Source organism: Pungitius pungitius, chromosome 18, assembly GCF_949316345.1.
Source record: "Pungitius pungitius chromosome 18, fPunPun2.1, whole genome shotgun sequence".
Lineage (NCBI taxonomy): Eukaryota > Metazoa > Chordata > Actinopteri > Perciformes > Gasterosteidae > Pungitius > Pungitius pungitius.
The window spans coordinates 7,142,142-7,162,950 of NC_084917.1; the positions used below are offsets into that span (position 1 = coordinate 7,142,142).

At 43.8% G+C, this 20,809-nt stretch overlaps 1 protein-coding gene across 3 annotated transcripts; it reads left to right on the forward strand.

The window, feature by feature from the left end:
- Positions 1-2,783: 2,783 nt before the first annotated feature.
- Positions 2,784-19,807, forward strand: LOC119226230 (protein FAM222A). Of its 3 annotated transcripts, none has more exons than XM_037483909.2 (3): positions 2,784-3,089; positions 10,889-11,057; positions 18,465-19,807. In XM_037483909.2, exons 2-3 carry the CDS (start codon positions 10,928-10,930, stop codon positions 19,805-19,807), a joined length of 1,473 nt encoding a protein of 490 aa, XP_037339806.2. In that variant the 5' UTR covers positions 2,784-3,089; positions 10,889-10,927. The 3 variants fall into 3 exon arrangements, with proteins under 3 accessions (XP_037339806.2, XP_037339807.2, XP_037339808.2); XM_037483910.2 differs by having other exon boundaries at positions 10,892-11,057; XM_037483911.2 differs by having other exon boundaries at positions 2,784-2,871.
- Positions 19,808-20,809: the final 1,002 nt, after the last annotated feature.

The following is a 20,809-nucleotide window of genomic DNA, read 5'->3' on the forward strand; positions in this document are numbered from 1 at the left end:
TTCCCATGATCCTCTCTGAGGAAGCTTCAATGCGTCGCCGTAGCAACGTAGACGTAAACAGCTAATTGCCCAATGTAGCATAGCACTCATTGAGCGTATATTGTAACTGTAGAGCCTGTTCTTTTAAATTAAATGTAAAATTGCAGATAAATAGACATAGATGGGATATGAAGTTAGCTCATGAAAGAAATTTTGAAAGGCTTTTATTTTGAAATGGTGATATGTTGTGAACCTAAAATTATGTTGTAACTGTAAGATTACCTTTTGAACCTTTTTTATTTGATTTAGTGCACTATTATTTTAAAATCATTCGAATACATTATTTATTAATGTTTTTGAGAAAGTATTCACCTAATTGGAATAATTATTTTTCCTTTAAAAATAGTTTTCCTGCTATAATTACTATAGAGGTTTTAATCACATTAACAAAGACTCAAGACAATAACCTATCCTAGCGATGTTTGAGTATTGCACATACTCGGAAGCTTCAGAATATTGCTGCACAAGCATACCTTTGCCAGCAGATGGCAACGCCACAACAGACATTGCTGTCAGTATGTGTACCCTGCAAAGCAAATTATTTGGGTGCCCATGAAAGCCATTTCTGACTAGAGCAGAAGAGATCACTTTGGTAGATAAACGGCGGTCGGCCTGGAGGCTTTTTGTAATTTGCCTCTGAGCTATTGCGGGATATCTCTCCCCAAGGTCAATCTTCTCCGGGAAACCTGCGGGCCTATTGACTATCAGTAAGTGGTCCTCTTCAGCATACACATGCATTGAGTTGATGCGAACTAAGCTTTCTTATTGGCTTGTTACAAGAAGTTATTAGGTTTGCCCCCGGGGCCCCTTCTGGTATTTAATTACCTGTGCACTATCTGCTTTTCATCACGATGAAGATGACAGGAGCCATTGCCAATAGGTGAAAGAGGAGACTTCACCGGACCTTAATTGGGTCATTTGCCACTGCCTGCCAGGCGCAGATGGAGCTCTTTATTAGTGTCACTGCCAGGTACATTCTGGTCTGATGGGAACCGTCCTAAGAGGTAGAGCTTGACATCATTTGAGGACACGATGACATGGCCAAAACAGAATAATAATCAGCATAGAAGAAACAGTTACCGCTATACACAGTTTTTTTTTACTATTACCCAAGGGTTTGTATTTGTTTACAAATGTTCACATTGCTGAGATAATATAGTCCCTCTGCATGTGTGAATGGACAATGTTCACAGTAAACAGGCTTTACACAGCAAAATAGGACACTAGGAACACCATTTGCATCTCTCTATCTTTCTCTCTGACAGAAAACAAAATAATATTACATTTGCCTAAAATACCATCAGCTAAATGCATCCCTAAATGACCTAAAACAGTATTTCCAACAATCTCAATTTCTTTATTACTGATTAAAAACTACAAACCCTTTAAGACTGAATGATACCTGTAAACCACCCAACAACCTCTCTACAGCAGAAAGAAAGAAAATATGCAAGGAGTAATGCTGGTCTACTGGTCTGTAATTGCTCTATAATTACTATTTATTTAAATGCTCTCTCATTAAGGCGAGCCTGCACAAGATATTTTGCAGTTTGGTTAGCATCTCTGGATAATCCTTAAATAAACTGAACATTGTGTAAACTGAAGTGTATTTTAAAGATTTGATCATTTATTTGACTGGCAAAAACTGCATCAGTATAATGTGTGCATGATATTCTTAAAGCCCATTACTGTGGACTCTTTTTCACTTTGATAAACTGTTTGGACATTACAACAACAAGCAATCAATTAGAGAGCATAACCCATCCACGTCTTCAGTATTTCATTTAAGAACATTAGTTGGCATGGTAACCTCATTTGCCATCTGCAGGACTAATTCATACAAAAGAAAATGTGAAGCTGTAGAAAACAATGTAGTCTTTCTGATGACAACAACGGGTCAGAGTATGTCTGCTGCAAGGTTCTTGGTGTGCACGTGACTGTCTTTATCAGAAAAAAAAGATGCATTAGTGTACAGAAAGCTGAGTGCAGCTTTGTGCGTTACATATTGACAAATGGGTTTTCAAAACCTGATTCAGCATTGGAGGATGAAAACGCCTGAAAAACAAATGCTTGTGGCTTGTTTGCTTTCTTGTTGAGAATTAGATGAGAAGATAAACGCTCATTTTTTACTCCAATGGCTTGGCTAAGGTAAGTATAAGCAGTAGTATAAAACATTAAACATAAACGTTGTAGAAAACGGGGTATAAAGTGCAAATATAAACTAAAAAAAAGGTTTTGAAAACAGATTTCACAAATATACACAGCCAATGTTGACCGACTATTTTGAAATTGTGCCTACATGTTAATTCATCTGAAAGAGTAATAAAACAGTGATAATATCCCACTTCGGAGGGGACTTTTGAGGAACTGAAAATATGTCTCTCGTAGTAATAAACACTACACAACCACCAGCCTCTCCGGGTGACTGCAGCACAGCTGGACAAACATCTACTGTATAGGGGGGGAAAAAAGCTTTTTCTCATATCGATCGGCTTGCGTTTGTGTTTCGATCGACACTCACCCGACTGTCTTTTCCCTTTAAATGTTTCCGCGAAACAGCAACGTGCTTACTTTGACGGGTTTTAGCATCGCGCCGGATGCCGCCTTCTCTGCCTTCCGATTGGCCGAGCCGTGGGAATATTCAAATGCGGCCTTGATTGATTGGTCCAGAGCCGGTTTCCATTGCGCCGGGGGGGGGGGGGTGTAGGGGTGTGTGGGGGGGGGGGGACTCATTTCCATTCCGACATCACTCATTGCCCGCACACACACAGCCCGTCCGAGCTGCCGAGATGGGACCCAGGCAAATACGCGTAAAGAAAAGCCCAATCGGAGGTATGATCTCTCCATGTGACTGCTGAATGTGTCGCGGGAGTACAGTCAACGGAAGCCGGCTCCATCGATGGATGAGCTTGCACCTCCGGAGTTTTCGCGAAATCGGTGGCAAGATTGCTTTTTGCAGAGGAAATACGCCTTCCGAGCCGGAGAACCACCAATCAGCCGCGGAGAAAGATAACCAAAGATAAACAAGCCTTATGATAAGACACAACTCTGTAAGGCTGCTATGTTTCTCCTTTACATCCTTCATGTTTCAATGCACTGTGTGTGTGTGTGTGAGAGAGAGAGAGAGAGAGAGGGGGGGGGGGTGGTGGTAACTGTAGCTGTGTAACTTATCGATAATAAGTGAGACAAATATTTAGTGTTTTTAAGATGCCACATTGTGTGGCGCATTGATTTGAAGTGCTGAAGTGGGGAAAGATGCGCACAGTGCGCACTAATGGAGCGTCTCGCCCTTACTGTAGATCAGCGTGCGTCTACTGCCTAATGCGTATTTATACGGGCCGGGGCCAACTATGAGGTTTGGCATTATATTCCCTACGTATAGTAGTTTAATTTATTGAATGGTAGAATAAAACCTACATGTATTCAACAGTTAAATAGAGGAAATATTATCCCGAAATCGGGTACTTCAATATGAGTGGACATTTGCTACAACAATCTGTAGTTTATTTTCTTTCTTCTGGAAACTACTCTGTGTTGATCCAATTTCTGTAGTCTCATCCTTTCCATTTGGCATTTGCGCGCAGTGGAAAGGTCGCTTTATATGTCAGCGTCTCGGTGGATGCGGGAAGTGCTTTGAAGTATATTATCGGTCATTCAGAGCTGAGTCAGAAGGTTTCCATTTCTATTGTCTAGAAGCCGGAGGTGGGATCATCGCACCTCACTGCACCGGTGGCAGCCGAGGTTGAAGGTTAGACGCAGCAAAGAGGGGGCCTATAGATTATTGGCCAGGTGTGAAATTCTACCCCGCATGCTTTTTTTCCCCTGCTTGTGCCAGATTCTTTATTACCAAGAGAGATGGGATGTCACAGCCTCCCACCGGAGGCAGAGGAGGAAAGCCTGCAAGCCCCCTTCTTTTCTCCTGGCTGTTTTTCTTACCAAAAGAGAAAAATAGCTCAACCCCCACTTGATTTATTTGCACTGTGAGGCATGGGACTCTCAGGAATAGGCTTATCTTTCTTTCTTATGATTTCCTTTAATCATATTCAAATTGTGGCTTTGGCTTTCCCCCAGGGTCATAAATTTAATGTTTTAGTGCCATTTCCCTCTTTAATCGTAAAGCATATTGGCATGTAGTCATTATAAAAGGTACAGTTTGGCCCTTGACTGCTCTGTGCTGCATGTTTTTCATGTCATGGCGTTTTAGACATCAGCGTCCTTCTTCAATTACAGAGTGTAATAAGTAACTTATATTTGGTATATATTTGGTTTGCACCTTTGAAATGTGCTTTGCATCGACCTGCAGTCGTTTGGGAGGCTGGTGAATTGCGTCGCGTTGTAAGCAGTCAATGTGCAGGTGTCCCATGGGGGTTTCCCTCTGATCTCGCATCACACCCCAGCAGTAATTCCAACTCGGCGAAGGGAAGGGATTTGTCATTCGGCCGCCTGCTTCCCTTTGCCTTCGCAGGAGCGTAGCTGAGCTCTGATTTATTGTGAAGTTTCCCCAGGCTCGCTCAATCTCCATGCCTACCGAATTACTGAATGGAGGAAACGGCTCTCCACGAGAATGACCTTTTCTTGGATGACTATTACCCGGTGCAAGGACGGATTAAGGTCATGCCTCTTTCTGCCATGTCACTAAGTACCTCATATTTAAGGCTTGTTAAGGGTACAGTGGGCTTTTCAGTTGTGGATTAGTCAGTGGTTTGGACTACTATAATGATGTATATATGGAACCAACTTCTGTTTTATAGAAACAACGTCAAAGGCTTGGATGCTTTGCAGTTTGTCTCGTACGGCCTTTATAATCACCCTTTTTATCTGCTAAAAGATGTCATGTGTCATTACAGGAAGCCTACCGTCTCTTGAAATCTGTCTAATTGGTCTTTTCAGTCTAATGGGATGAAGGGGGGGGAGGAGGACAGGGGGTTAAGGGTGGGAGGTTAAGGACCGGGCCTCCGAGGTCATCGGGGAGGGGGGCAGTACCGCAAGTTTATTTGGAGCTCCGGTCATCTCTGTTTTGTCTACATGATGCCACTCAGTCATTACTTTGAATTAATGATTAAGACTTCCAAATTGCATCTGATGCGTCATCATCATTTGCCCTCGACAGAACGGCTTTGAGATGATGACATTTTTAGTTGGTCCAGAGATCAAAGAACATTTTTTTGTTTTTTTCCTGAAGCATTTTGATGTTTCTGTGATGCATGGTAGAGCACGTATCATTAGGTTATCTCCCACATTGCAGGGAGCATTTTCTCTACAGTTTCTAATGAGTTTCATGTTGGCTTGGAGATTTTAATGACTTGAATCATTAATGAATGAATCGGTGACCCTTAAAAGCGGAACAATAAACAGCCACAGGACGGAGGGTTTAGTTTATTGTGAAGTCATTATTGGTTTCAACAACAGTTGATGAGAACAGGAGACGTGAAAAGGATTCAAACCTTATCTCTGAGTTGACCGACATTGAATTGAAAATCCTTTTTTCCTTTTTTTTTTTGAGAACAGCTCATCTTTCCACAAGACCTTCAGCTCCCTCTTTTACCATCTGTTATCTTTTAAGTCAAGGTTTTTCTAAAGATTGGACGGCATGGCTCTCTGACAGTGTGGCTCAGTGTGCATCCTGGGAAAAGGATAAGATAAGGCTCTGTTTACCGTCTAATGCCACCTTGGCATTGGACAGACTTTACCCCGTGCTGCGTGTTTCTTTTACCTTGGCAGCGTCGGTGGGCGAGGGCGGCTTTTGGTCAGTCCAAGGCTTTCTACTCTTTACCGAGGCTTGTTGACAAAGATAAGACTCAATTGTGCAGCCCGGCTGAATTTGTTCTCAGCATCTGAGTACAGTTAAAATCATTGTTATCGTCTTCACACACACACACACACACACACACACATAGCCACGTTCAATAGAGAAAAAATATTGACATTGTTTGTTTTTGATGGTAAGTTAACCTATATGATCATCGTTCTACCAACACCGCTGTTAAAGACTCACAAACAATGGCTCCACTTTAACTCCCTAGTAAATGATTCATTATTTGTCAGAACTGTAAACAAAGAGTCGTCCTGCTGGTCTGTGGCTGCTGCTGAAATGAGTCGTGAGGTCTCTGATCCCGGGGAGTTGGACTGTCATGTGTTTGAAACCATTTATTGCCGCAGTGAAAAGATGTTAAAATTCCATTCGAAGGTGACATTTTTTCACGGAGGCTTTCTTTGCACGCTAAAAAGATATTCAAACGGGCTTTTTTGTCTCTCTTTTTTATTTTGATTCCCCAAATAATGTTAAGCTTGACACAATATTCAAGTAAATAATGATGTTCAAAGTAGTAAGTAACAAAATACTGATTGATTGATTTCCCATGGATTTAAAATACATCAGCAATGGCATAAAGTCTTGATATTGTATGTATTGTATGTCCACTAGTTTGATTTCTACACACATTAGCCTTTTCCCAATTGTGTGTGTGTGTGTGTGTGTGTGTGTGTGTGTGTGTGTGTGTGTGTGTGTGTGTGTGTGTGTGTGTGTGTGTGTACATGTTTCAGAAGTGAAGTGAAGAAAATATGTGTGAAATGCTTTAGAGGCTGTTCAAACATATGAGTTGTTTTTCCTGTTCATTTACAGACTTTCATGTCCTCAGCTTAATTGTAACACACTTGTCTTGCGATGGCAGAAATGCTACATGGGAGACACTGAAATGTTAATATCTTTTTCCCAGACAGCCAGTCATCAAGGCAGGAGGATTTACAGCCAACTGAAGGCTCTGGACATCTGTTTGAATATTGCCCGGCGATTGTATTTACATACATTGTGTATAGGAAAGGCTTTTTAACACAGTTGTAAAACCTTTCAGCTAATCTTAATGGAAATGAGGCTCATTGTTATCAGCCGCGGGCCTCAAATGTTCTTGCAGCGTGGAGCAGAGTGGCTCCCGGTTGTTTAGTTATCCCGTATGTGGACCTTTGTGTCCTTTCTTTTCTTTTTCTCCACAGAAGGAGAAGAGAGAAATCTGGGTCTCTCTTATGTGCTGCTCTGATACCAATTATGCAAACTATTATAGAATTTAACCAGGCCAGCTCTTATCGGCTAATCCAGAAGTAATAGATTCTATTAAAAATGTATGAGGGGTTTGGGGGGGGGGGGGGGGGTCTGTGTGTGTGTTGGGGGTATATACAGATGAATCCAGCAGCTGCTGCAGCACTGCTGTCTAATTCTGTCTGTATGTCAAACTGCTTGTCTATCTCCATTACCTAAACAGGCTTCTACAGATCCTAACTTGAAGACAATATAAAAGCCATACGTAATATACAATTAATGATATACGGAGTGGATTGCTATTCAAGGTCCATGTCATGTTAATTCTAAGAGAAGCACCTCTTTTCATCTTCCATAATGGCCAATTGCTCTTTGTTAATCATTTATTTCCTCCTAAATTAGGTTTCTTTTTTTCTTCCTTTGTGCCCAATCCCTTTTTGCGCTTCCGCAGTTTCTCAGTGGAAGGAAGGAAAAACATTAGCATAGCACTCACATGCTAATCCACCCAGGGAGTGAAAAGGGTGCTTGTTCTTAGACCTTTTTCATTATCATCTAATTATTAACTGAGGATTCTGAGAACTGCTAACAGGAGCTGAGATGGTAGTAGGGAGGGGTGTGTGTGAGCGTTGGGTGTGTGCAGCCCCGGTGCGTATCTTTTTTTCTGTGCATTTCCTGTTTGTTTGAAGGGAGGCTCTGTTTGCAATTTCTATCTATTTATCTTGCGATGTCGCACAAACTCGTATAACGATTGCAGAAGGTTATACAGATTCTTTTGTCTGAGTCCCTGTATAATTTGGGGTATTTTTCTGGCTTTGATGGATATTATTGTGCTGCTGCATTGTGCATCCAAACAAGGGAAAAGAAAGGCATTACGCATAAATATAACAATGGTAGTTGATGCCGTGAATATCTTAACTAATTCAAATAGCTGAAGGGTGCTGTTTTTGCTGAACAGATGTCATTACAATTTAGTTAACATTCAAGGAATCAGCGATCTGGTTCGTCAGCTAAAGCAGGGGACACATTTGGGGTGGGGATGCATTTTACACACTGACAACGACATGGGAAGAGGTTTGAAAAGGACTTTTATCTGCCAAGACATCCACGGGGGACAGTTGGAGGGAGCGAAGCACACGGTCTTTATCTCCCTGCCAGGCCCTCAGTGGACCACATCATGCAGCTTATCAACGGCATGGATGTCGCCCGAGAGTGGAAATGATTAGACGTCCCCCAGATTAAACTTTGTGCTTTTTTTCCACGTTGTGCGTGTTCGAGAAGTCCTTGAAAATGTGAGCCTGGACGACCTGGAAAGTCCCAAAAAGCCGTTGGAGCAAATGTGAGAAGTGAGACACCTCTGTCACAATGTCTTGTGCACTAATTGGCGAAGCTGGTTAGAGGAAAGAGGAACCACTGACCACTGTGTTAAGGTTGCTGACCTAATTGGCTGAGTTCTACTGTATGATACATACAGACATTTTCAAGATTTTTTTTAAGACTTTGCAGTTGCCCTTATCGGTTGCATTATTGCAGCCACCCTGTTGTGAGATATTCTGATATGATATTGTAAAAAAAATAAAATATATATATATATATATATATATATATATACTGTATATATATCACTTTTTTAAAGAGCAGAGCGTCTTATTGTGGGCAGGGGGAATTGCATTGCTTGTTAACTTAGCCCAGATATTATCTTGCATTCTGGGATGACTTTGATGTCATATCTCTCTTCCCATTTCTGGGGTAATTATACTCAAGTTGGAAGCCAATTTTATGCATAAGTTTTCCCAAACTCCCTTTAAATTTAAATTTGAGATATTGGGATGAAAGCCACCATCATTATTTGCACTTTATGCATCATTTCTAACCTCTTTTTATGCTTTCATTTTTTTTAAGTCACTGCTGGCTTCTCTTTGAATTATAATGCCCCCCCTTGATGTATTTTATTCCAGCGGCAAATTATGGGAGTAATGGAAGGTATTCCAGTTCGCGTCTCATTTTCTGCTAGTGAAGGGATTTCCCCGGAGAAGCCTTTTCTCCCTTGTGTTCCTCCTGCATCTTGAGCACCTCCCCCTTGACAAATGTGTGGTAATGGAAAAGTTGTTGTGAAATGGCCATTATTTTCTAAATGGAATCTGACCAATTCTCAGGCTTTTAGCTCTTCAGATGTGTGTGCTCAGGTGAGACAGGTTGCACTGAGCATTTTGAAGTGGGCTTGTCACTAAGGGACAGATGTTGAGCGGAGGAGGGGGGGGGGGGGGGTGCACACCTAAAAATGGGAAGACTTAGGAAATCTTTATTCTTGTTGTTGTTGTTGGCACCTGAGTAAAATGAAAACCACTCTCTCCATTCTTCCTTTTGAGCAGAAGCTAATCATGTCTCGGCACCTCGTCAGTGAAGAATCTGTTGTGAAGTGTGAAGTTGACTCGCTTTAGCTGCCCTTTACACAAGAGATAGAAGTGATGTGACATTTATGTGCCGCTGTCCTGTTTTTGTCTTGTTGGGCGACTTCTGCATTGCCACCAAAATACAGTGTTTCTTTCCATATGCATTTTCTGACTCTTGCTAGCGTTACACGTTCGTGACGTGGTTTTGCATAGATTGAAAGTCACCTGATTCACACACAATAGGAAGTCTTTTTTTTTTTTGGTTGCCCATGGTTTTTTTTTTAGTTTTGCGGTGCTAGCATTCAAACTTGATGACTCTCTCACATAATCAAAGAGAATGTTAAATGTGATCACTGAAATATTCCCTCAATGCCCGGCTTTATCCCAAAATGATTGCTTCAATCAGCACATCTGTGGTGAGGCGCCTTCCCTTTCAGACTCATTTCCTCTGACAATTCGTAATATTGTAAACAGCGAAGCCCGTCTGAGGGAGTGAGCTGCATTTTGGCTTTCACTGCTGATCAATACCGCCATCAATTTACAGAAGAATAGACCCAGGTCTAAGGGGCGAGTTAAAAACTGAAACACAGAGCCCGAGGCAACAGGAGGCCCTGTAAATGATCAGTGTGATTGTACCGGACGGAACAAGGCTGATAACAGGAAGGAGCCGTCACGCCAGCTAGGAAGAAGGAGATGAATTTGTCATTAAATGACATGACTTTTTGGGAATGCACGATCTCAGCGGTTCTTACAGAGGCGCCGACTGTACATTACTATTCTATAAAGTACTGTTTGCAGAGTTTGAAATATAAAACCTGCTGGGGTAAGATGGAACAATGTATTGTGATTATAATAATTTTGTAGAATATAAAAGGGGGGGGGCTCCTCTGAGATTCAAGTGTTTTCTACCAGCAAGATTGCTGCGTTCATTCACATCCAACTAATGGCTGATGCAATGTGTTGTGTGTATCTCATATCATTTGATGTCCTCCCAAAATTAAGGTGGGCATCTACCCTCTGTCCAGTGACCTGGGACACCATGTGGCCTATCAAAGCTATCCCAAAAATCAAAAGACCAATTGGCTGCACCAGTTCATCTAATGTTGATGTTTTTTAAGCCACTCTAGCTGCGTCACTCAGTCTCAGTGTGTCAGTTGGTCCACCGCGTTGATCCACACCAAAATATCTCCCCTTCCAGCCATCGGATTGATTTGTCAAAAATGTTTCTTGTTGTTGTTGTGACAAAGTTGACATGTCTGTTGTTTTTTTGAATGGCTTTCACAGCAATGAACAACATCCCAATCAGCCTCAGCTGTATTACGTTCTAATGCCCCAGTTAGCTAATGGTGAACACAGTCCATGTGTGCCTTCTAATGACGTTAAGTGTAGCGCATGTAGAGTTGAAACCCGTTTCCCTTGATTCCAGCAGGTTCACCCCGGCCGTGTGCAGCCCTAGATAACGATCATGCTGGCCTGTATCCAGAGACGGCAGAATCTCTCGTTGCAGAATCTGGCCTGCGTACCCAGAAGCCTTGATGGTCCACCACCGGCGTTGCTGCTGTCGGTTCCACCACTGCAGCCGTGCACCCACAAAGGTGAGTTCGCACCGCGCATGCGAGGACATCCGCTACTGCACAGACACAACAGCCACGTTGCACAGTTTAGTAGTGGGATCTCCGTCCTGATCCTGACCTCTTGATCGAGGATCTTTAGTCGGTGCACGGTTTTATCGGCTGTGCTAATTACAGATGTCCCGGAGTTTTCTAGGATTGGAGATAATTGGCAGCCCCCTGATGATAACGCCTGATGTTAATTGGGCCACTAATCAGAGTGCATATGCATGCAGGTCAAAGTGGACTAAAATTACAGAGTTAATCAACTCACATATAGGGTAACTAATCATGATTGGTGCAGAACATGCTCGGTGCCTGTGTCGTTTGCCCTTCATCGTGACTGATTATATACTGCAGTCACTGAAAGGTTGAGTGGGTGTCTCAACCTAACGTGGACTGACATTTGCGATTAGATTTAATTCAATTAATTGTTCGAATGTGACTTGTTTGTAGATTTATTTAGTAGTATGAAACTAACGTCTTTATGTAGGTTACTTCCATGTTATGTGTTCTTTTTATTCTTCTGGACCTTCTAGATGAACATAATAAGATCATAGTAGCACAAAATGCTATTCTGCTGTGGCTTTAACCAATTGCTTCAAGATTTTGCTGATTCCATCACTCTGCAAATGAACCTTTTTTTTAATCAATTGGTCACTTTTAAAGATGCTAATTTTGGTGTTGCAGTCCGATTGTGTGGTGTTGTAGAAGCTGACGAGGATGATTGTAAATTAAATGAAACAGATCAGCTCACACCATGATCTCATACAAGTAGCTTGAAAGCAAAAATATGCAAATATTGACGAGTAACATTTCGCAGGACGAATTACGTCAATGTGGCTATCAATGTTAGCTTGGTCCGTATGCACAAGTCACATTAGTGTGGAGACCAGGGTTACCTTTTATGACTCATGTTGCCTGGCAATGTTTTCATGTTGTCATCCAGGATGTCTTTGTTTACGAATTCAATTTTCCGCTTAGTATCTGTTACACGGTAATTTCATGATGGGGTAGAAAAGTAAAAAAAGCACATTGTTTTTAGATCACCCTGCCATGGTCACATTTCACTGACACCCGCACACACACGCAGGTGTTTTGATTTATTCTGGGTAATTGGACCTATTCTCTGGTGGACATGTGTTCTGGGCATAGGTCAACAGTCTGCAATTAAGGAGAAAGGTTTTTGATATTTAACCTCAACATCCAAACAAAACCCCACCTCCAGTTTACCGTCCCCTTGGTTCTCGCTGCCTTCTCTTTATAAATCTACAGCTTTTCCCGTACATTGGTCCGAGAGATGCATGCATTCATACCCACTCAGGCATCGCCTTATTGGCCAAAATGAGTGAAAACAACTGTCTTGCCGAGGTGATGGACCGTGGAGTTAATTAAAAAAACTTGGAACATGGATCGCATTATTACTTTCTATAGTAGTATCCAAACAGTATGTATGCTATATGTTCCCATATGGTAAAAAAAACTCTTTATCTCCCATCTTTTTCCTCGGGTGAAATGCCTCCTCCATTTTTGCCATTAAATATTAATTGCGAATCAATGGAGCGCTTGTCTGCTAAACGCTGGAACAGAAGGGCCCGGTTGGCCTCAGGCAGAAGCGGGGGGTGCGTTTCTCATCCCGTTTACCTGCAGGCCCTTTCCACCTCCGTTTTTGGAGTTTTATGTACTGTGACTGTGTGCAGTGCAGCCCCCTCCAGCTCCAGCCTGACATTTCCAGCCCCAACCACAGGGAAAAGACCGCTGATGGGAGCTCGGCCCGTGTGGCCCGGGCTTCTTTATTAAATGAGTCGCAGTTGGATTGAGCTAAATAGAGACGGTCTTTAGTCACCGCTGCGCTCTCTCGAAAGCCGATTCCATTTTTAGCCATCACTAAATGGAAGGCCATGAAGAAGAGGACATGAAAGCTCTCAGGCCCGCGTGAAAGATTTCTGAGAAACGAGCTTTAGGAATTATGCGCTGAAAGTCAATGAGAGCCGTTCTCTCCTCTGCTGTCGGCTTGAAACCGGGGGCCACTAATGCTTTTTCCCACGCTGCCGGCCCCCGCGCTCGCTTTCGCCTCCGAGAGGGTCAAGTTTGCCCCGAGCTGGGCCAAGCGGCACAGAGACAAATGAAGAGTGACACTGGGTGCAACGGAGTACTCGCCCAGAGCCCCTTGGAGGACACATAACTAAGTGTCGGGCCCCGAGGTTACTCTGTTCCATGAGCACCCTTCATGTATCACTGACAGGGAAAGAGGGAGGCTTGTGAAAATGGGCTGAATGAGTGAGTCTATCTTTATTTTTTTTAAGGAATAGAGGGGTTAGTGTGAGATTTAGGAGCGTATACGCTGTCGAGAACTAACTTTAACCTTAACTTTTTAACCGAATGGGAGATAATTATTGAGGCAGCCTTATATGTTTGTTGACATAAAAAAAAAACGCTGCTGATACTGCATCTTAGTAGTTATAAAATGTATTGAACACATATTAACTATGAGTGAAAGGACTCTAATATGTGAGGAGTCACTCAGTGACCACCCCGTTCACTATCACACATTTACTACTGTATATGGTCTGCAAATTCTGAATGCTTTGTTGTTGCTGTTGGGAACAATACCTGGTGCCATAGCTGCCAAATTATGTAAATATGTCCCAGAATGGGAGAGCAGGTTTTATCTTCAGATTTTCATTGTGTTACACGGCACAGCATTTTAGCCGTGGGACTGAATGTTTCTCATTGAAATCCTCTTTGGAAGTACTTCACTTCTCACCTTTCATTTAAAACACACAGCCTTGTGCCTTCTAATGTATCATCAAAGAGCGCCATGATTTCTAACATAGCTTTTCATCTTTTCCATTGCATGCTTAACCTGTGGAGTTTTTTTTTTGAAAATGCAATTCACAGAAGTGCTTTGGCTATGAATCACTTCCATGGTGAGAATGTCAGTTTCCTCTTCAGATTTAGACTGTATTGAATGAACGTTTGGAATGTGATTGCAGGATGGAAATGACTAAAACAATCCATCACAATAGAGAACAATATTCATTATAATTTGCATATACATAACATGGTTATTATTAGTAAACCGTTTTGACTTTTATTGCCTGAATTGAGAGGGAGAACACAGCAGATGCTAGTTTTGCCATCGCTGCTCTGTCTAATCAACCGATAGTAAATTGCTGTACCTCGTCTCGCGGAGATGAATGAAGTCAAGGCCAATTAATTACATGGTCCTAATGACTGGGCGTATTGACCCGACTGGGTGCACAGAGGAGGTTGCCATGGCGACAGAGGCATAGGTTTTTAATTTGTTGTGAACGTGCTCCGTTCAGCCGCTGGTTATTTTGGTAGGGCAGAGTATTTTAAACATCCAGATTACTGGTGTGCTAAACAAGTATTTGTGCCTGCTGAGAAGCCCTGTTCTGTAATTAACTGCCAGTTGTCAGTGCCATGTTCCTGCTGAGGATTAGACTCTCGTAAACATGTTATCTCACTAAAGTGTTTCACGATAAGTCTTCAGCAAAACATCAAAGACCTGTGGGATTTTTCGCCCGGCTGTTTAGCCGACATGTATGGATATTAATGAGGAATTACTTCTACACTTTTTTTAGGTTTATCTCGCGTGGGAGTGATATGTGGTGGTCATTCTAATGGCTTTCTTATGTTAGCCTGGGGCTAGTTTTGCCCATAAATTAGTGATTAAATGAAACTGCTCTGAAACAATGAGGTCTGCTCTCTAATCTGGCTGGAAATAGCTTCAAGTGTGACCACAGGAAAAAGATTAGCCAGTTTAAAGTGGGAGAAAGCGTCGAGTGGGATTGTATGGGGGTGGTATCAGGGTTATGAAAGACCATTTGGTAAGTAGCCCATGTGTTTATCCCTCCAGAATATTCCCATGCTAACATTTGTATAATCTTCATAGCACACAAACACACACACAAACACACATAATAAATTAGGCCCGGTGATTGAGAGTTTATAATTGCCCCCCCCCCCCCCCCCCTCACCTAACCCTACCCCCAACTGTGCACGCCCCCTGCATGGAAAAAGGAAATCAGGATTAGGTGTATCCTGTGAAAGTGGGCCAGTTCCACTCAGCGGGCTGCCACAACAGTTGAGCAGCATGTTTAATGCATTGTGTGGAGCCCCTTTCCAACCGAGAAAGAGTTTAAGCCCGACTGGTGGGACCATTAAATCTATCCATCTGGGGCCGTAGATGACACATCATTGTCATTATGCAAATGTGTGAGGAAGAAAAAAATAAATATATATATATAAATATACAAGGCTTTTTTGATCCTACATAACCTACTTCAATCAAAACCCCAAAGTAGGGGAAAATGATAAAGGTCAACGAATTTGAATTTGTAAGCACCGCGTGATGCTTTCAGGCACGACTGTTTGCAAAAAGCGTCCGGTGTAATTTTCTGTGCTGTTTTCGTCTGCCTTGTGCACCTGTGCTCTCTGTCGGGGCTGAGGAGTGCAACGGCGTGCGTGCGGTCTGCAGGTCCAGGGTGATTAAGTGCTTAAGGTCAGCCCGCTAATTATCCCGCTGCCGCTCCTTTACCTGACAACACGTAGCCGCCAATTTCCCGTTGTCATGTCGACAGCCTCATATTTGTTTCCATTTTCCATTTTTATCGTGCACCACTGAATTTTGTCGGTACTACAGTGCCTCTCGGGTTAAACATGACAGGAAACCATTTTGCAAAGAGACGATGTGTGGTTGACCAATCACTCCAAAAGGGACAGACTGCTGCTCGAGGCTTGTTTTCGTTAACGCACAGAGGACGACCGGTTTCAGTTTCAATGTGCTTATAACTATGTGCTAGAAATCCACTCAGGCAAACCTACTTTAAAATTAGCATAAACGGTTTCACCTCCTAAAGGCAACATGATAAATGGAAACAGGTTTGAAGATTGCAACTCAGACATTTTCATCTGCTCTGACAAAATATTTCCTGGATTTACTGCCGCATATTTTCGAGCTGCAGTTCCAGATGTCGGAAAATGTTAAAGTGCCAGAAAGCTGACTGAATGTCATTTCTGCAGAACACTAATAAGTAAGAAGCCGGGGGTTTTGGCTGCAGTTGTAGTTTTATTTGTTTTCTGGATGAAGGCCAGAAGTTAGCTGTGGAGCGACAGTTGCACCTGTGTTAAAACGCACTCCCTTTGAGGCTGCAAGAAACCTCCTCAGACACCTGCGGAAAGCCATAGAAGCGGTACTTAAACGCCCCTTGCTAATTATCACTCTCGCTACGCATGTGCACGCATGTAGAGAGTTTGGGTGAGACGGCTCCTGCCTCCTTGGTTCTTCACAGTGCCAGCTTGTAATTAATAAACCACACCTGGAACCGTGTTTCCCAGGAAGCCACAGGAAAGGGAACGAATATTGTGAAGAATGACTTCCATGATGGACTTTTATTTCTGCTCACGCTTGCTTTGCTCGGTTTGAAGCCGTTTAACACCGCAGATAGCGTTGAAAGTCCTCAAGATCAAAGCGATTACCCGTGGTTGTAATTTAGAGGATGCTGCTGGTCGCGGTGCTTCTTCCATTTTAAAACGTTTCATTGGTACTGTCAGGATCAGCATGAATTATCCCTTTTTTTATGCATTTGCATCAGTAGTGGTCCTCAGATGATGGAAATGTGAACGCTGAGTAGGGAAGGCTTATTTACTAATTAGGTTGCCATAGCGCCACGTGAAGGCCTCCGCAGTTGGAGGTGCAGCTGTGTTGTGTCTCCCAGGTTCTGACAGGGCTGTAATCTCTGGACTAACAATACCAAAACCCCTGTGAAGATTTGTTAGGATTCAAAGTGTTTGAAGTGTTTATGCAACAGCGAGCCAATCGAAGCATGCAGGGTTGGAGGCCGAGACTTTACCGGAGAATGTTTGCTAAATGATTTGCTATCTTTGGTGACTGAGAAATATTGAGAAATATTCTCCCAAGCGGAAAAAGGGACAAGATTTATGAAGCGGCGTCAATGCTCATTTGTTCTCATCTAAGCTCCTTTCAGGTGGATTTGAAACGTCTCCTACATATCTTTTATTTATCGAATATTCAGCTTTTAGTCAAAGGCCAGAACCTGTTACAGCTTCTTTTTTTTTCCTGTTACCTCTTCCTTGCAGTTTGAACACCTCTCCAACAGACGTTATGCTTTTCCTACAGCAGCACTAAACTGCGATACATAATAAGCAGTGTTTTGCTTTGTTGTATTTCACTGTAGAATTCATTCATGCCCCTGGCACCATGGTGCTGTTCCTTCGGCTCCGCTGGGAGTTTGCTGGATGGGTTGAACACTCCACGTTACTTCTTTTCTCCATTTTAAACACCCAATTTCTTTCTTTTATGAGATGGATCTTGTAGATTGAATCATTTTCACAGTCGGGAGGCTCACTGTAGGGCTGAAATGAAATGAACTCCCAAATCAATTTCAAATGGGATCAACAAGTGAGCTCTCCCCTGCATAGCTGGAATTGGATTTGTTATTGAAAATGAAATGAAATGTTTTGTTTTTATTTTTATTGCAGATTACGCCCTTGTTCTTTTGCCCGCTATGATTTCCATCGATCGAGGTTAATTTCAGCGCCTTTTCTTTTTATGTCAGTAAAATTGTCACTCTGAAAGGTGGCGGTAATTTCTACCAGGTGATTTATTGTTTTTAAATGGGCGCCTTTTCCACCTTTCCTTTGTTGCCAGGAGTTAAGCACCCATGAAATTGCCCGAATAATAGTGTTTAAATCCAATCTTAGTTTGTCCCGTCAGCTTTCACACAATTCAATCAGCAGTGCTCTTGGTGATTGCTTTTTCCCTCCGCAGCAACTTTTCTTTCACAGTTTAGGCCCCAAGCTTTTACAGTACGATCGCTTCAGGTTCCTAAAAGCATAAAGTGACCCACATTTCAAAGGCAGGAAGTGAACTAGCGATGCGCAAATATTTACCAAATGTTACATTTAGCATTTTGCCAAAATGTGGAAATAAAAAAAATCTTGAACGATTCTTTTGATGAGGTGTTTTAAAAAAAGAAAAGCTTCTAAAAATATATTATGTTGGAGTTACTACAATAAACTTCCGCTTGGCTCTTAAATGCCTTTATGTCACCAAATAAAACTCATTAGAGCCATTACAGTAAAAGCAGGTCCCCCTTGCCAACTCCTGTCTTTTGATTTCCCAGTCTAAACCACATTTGGGTTGAACTATGTCTGAACAAATTTCATTAAGCACTGATCAAACAGAGCTGGGGGTGTTTCCTTCCAGAAAACGAGTTTATACGACAAGTGAATGTTCGCTATCATTCCCTAAAACAGTTTTTCGATTAAAAGGAAACAGAGAACACGCGATTTCTCTCGGCCGCTCTCGGACTAATGAATGGTTTCCGTTTTCTTTCTTCTCAGGGAAGCCAGCCTCCATGATTTCTCGGTACCCTTCTCCTGCAGAGTTGGATGCTTTTGCCCAGAGGACCGCCAAGAGCCCGCTGTCCATCAAAATCTTTCAGTCCGAGGTCCGGGTGCCACAACACAAACAGCTCAACAAAACGGTCAACGGGTTAGACACCACAGGCCAACACCACAGCCCCTACTCGCACCAGTACTCTGGAGGCCACCAGGGGCTGTTGGCCGTCATCAAAGCCTCTGCGGTGGTCAAAGGGCTGGTGAAGAACTCCGAGGGCAGGAGGACTAAACACGCAGGCGCCCATACCTCTCTGCTGCCGTACGATAATCCTCTGAACAGCGGCTACCCGGCCAGACACGGGCACAAGGCGTATCACACGGGCTCGTGTAAGCCGCGCGATGTTCCCGCTGAGAGCCTTTGTCCCGGCACGGGGGTGGCCTCCAGAGACCAGAGCCTGGCCCCCCAGTCGGAGCTGGCGGAGGTTCAGAGCCTGATGAGGCAGATGAGCCGAGTTCCCCACAGCCAGGCCCCGCAGCTGGGGGGGGAGGCCCGCGCCAGCCCCTCCCTGCAGGCCGTGGCTGCGGTGGCGCACTCGGACGCCGACTTTGCCCCGGGGGTGCCGCCCCAGAGCGGCCCAGCGTTCGCGGGGGCCGTGCTGCCGACGCAGAGCGCCGACGCGGCCAAAGGGGGCTACTTGGAGGAGGGAGACTACGCGATGTGGCAGCACAAACATCAAGTTCAGCTCCAGCAGCAGCAGCAGCAGCAGCAGCAGGCGCCCTATCAGCAGGCAGCAGTGAGGATGTACAGTCTGAGCAACGGAGAGTCCCCTGGAACCTGCCTCCGCCTGCCACGCTCCTCCTCCCAGCTGCCCTACAGGCCTCACCGGGAGCCTGCCGGCGGGCCCGCCCCGAGCCACGAGTTCCCCGTCGGACGGTACTACGCCCCCCTGTGGGAGGGCGTCGTGGCCGCCCCTCGCGGCGACCGTTACGCTTCTCAGGTGCTGGAGACGGGCGCGTGCGCGGCCAGGCTCAGGGACCTCGGGCCGCCCCACCCCCGGCTGCAATTCGCCGCGCCGGCGGGGCGCCAGCCGCAGCTGCACCCTCCCATCCCTCCCCACGCCCGGAACCAGACCTACGGCACGGACCAAAACCTGTGTTGCGGGGCGCGCGGCCCCAGCGCAGCAGTGCTCAGCAGCAGCCTGCAGTCTCTGGAGTGCCTCATCAGTGAGATCCAGCCTCCCTGCATCAAAGAGCGCATGCTGGGCCGCGGGTACGAAGCCATGGGGATGCCTCAGCTCCTGGAGCACCAGCAGCAGGCCCACATCCAGCTCCCCGTCTACAGATGAGGCGCGGCGGGGCGGCGCCGAAGAGACGAGCCTTTTAGGGATAATGGGAGCCCGGTCAGTTTAGATGTCTAGGAAAACGAGACATGCCTTTTTTAGTCGGTGCATTCAGTCGAGATGTGGAGGAGGCGTTGAAACGGTGAGCGATAATCATGAAGACACAGAGTTGATCTCGAGGACTCGTTTTTAATATTTTATACATGAAATGGCCATTCTATATGCCTGCTGTTCCTCATTTAATGCTGATGCTGAGCACTTAATCAGAATTTCCCAATATATTTGAACACGAACTGTATATTTTGCGGGTTAATACAAAACAAATTGCTGAACAGAAATAATCATCGGTGCCCTTCTGAAACATTTATTTGAAGAAGGGTCGTTCGTGACAGATTATTGTGAATATGTTCTATCTTTTTTTTCTTGTTTTTATACATACAATGGCTTATTTGAACATTACTCAGTTATGAATTGAACTTTTGGTTGTCTTCTCTTTCAGTGACTGTGGTAACTTCTGTAGAATGATGCAAATTTCCTGGCCTCCTTTTGAGGAAGATTTTGATCATTTGTATACAAATGTGAATTTATTCGGTTTTGTTAAGCAGCCATATAGAGTTATATAAGCATCCTGATTGGTTCAAAGTCGTCCTGCTCAGTATAATGTATTGGGATTGTCGCTTATCCAAACACAACAGGCCAAGCAAGATGTTCCCTTTGGTTGTGTTTTTGTTTACCTTTTTTATTTGAAGAGGACGCTTTGATGAAATATTCTCTGGAAGGTTTTGACACTGTTACATAATGCCTCGGTATAGATGAGTGCCATGTTGCCACCTTAATCATTTACATTATGTTTGTTGTTGTAGGGCTATATTATCTCTGATGGCGTGAGACGTATGACTGAGTCGTTTTCTGTGTGTCTGCACTGGTTATGTGATACTATTTATTTATGTCGGCCTAATGAGTCATATGGCAAACCGTCTCTATAATTATGAAGTGCAATTATTATAT

Coding starts and splice junctions, on each gene's coding strand:
- LOC119226230 (XM_037483909.2), top strand. CDS start 10,928: ATGCTGGCCTGTATCCAGAGACGGCAGAATCTCTCGTTGCAGAATCTG. Junction 11,058..18,464: donor GCAGCCGTGCACCCACAAAG/GTGAGTTCGCAC, acceptor CTTTCTTCTCAG/GGAAGCCAGCCTCCATGATT.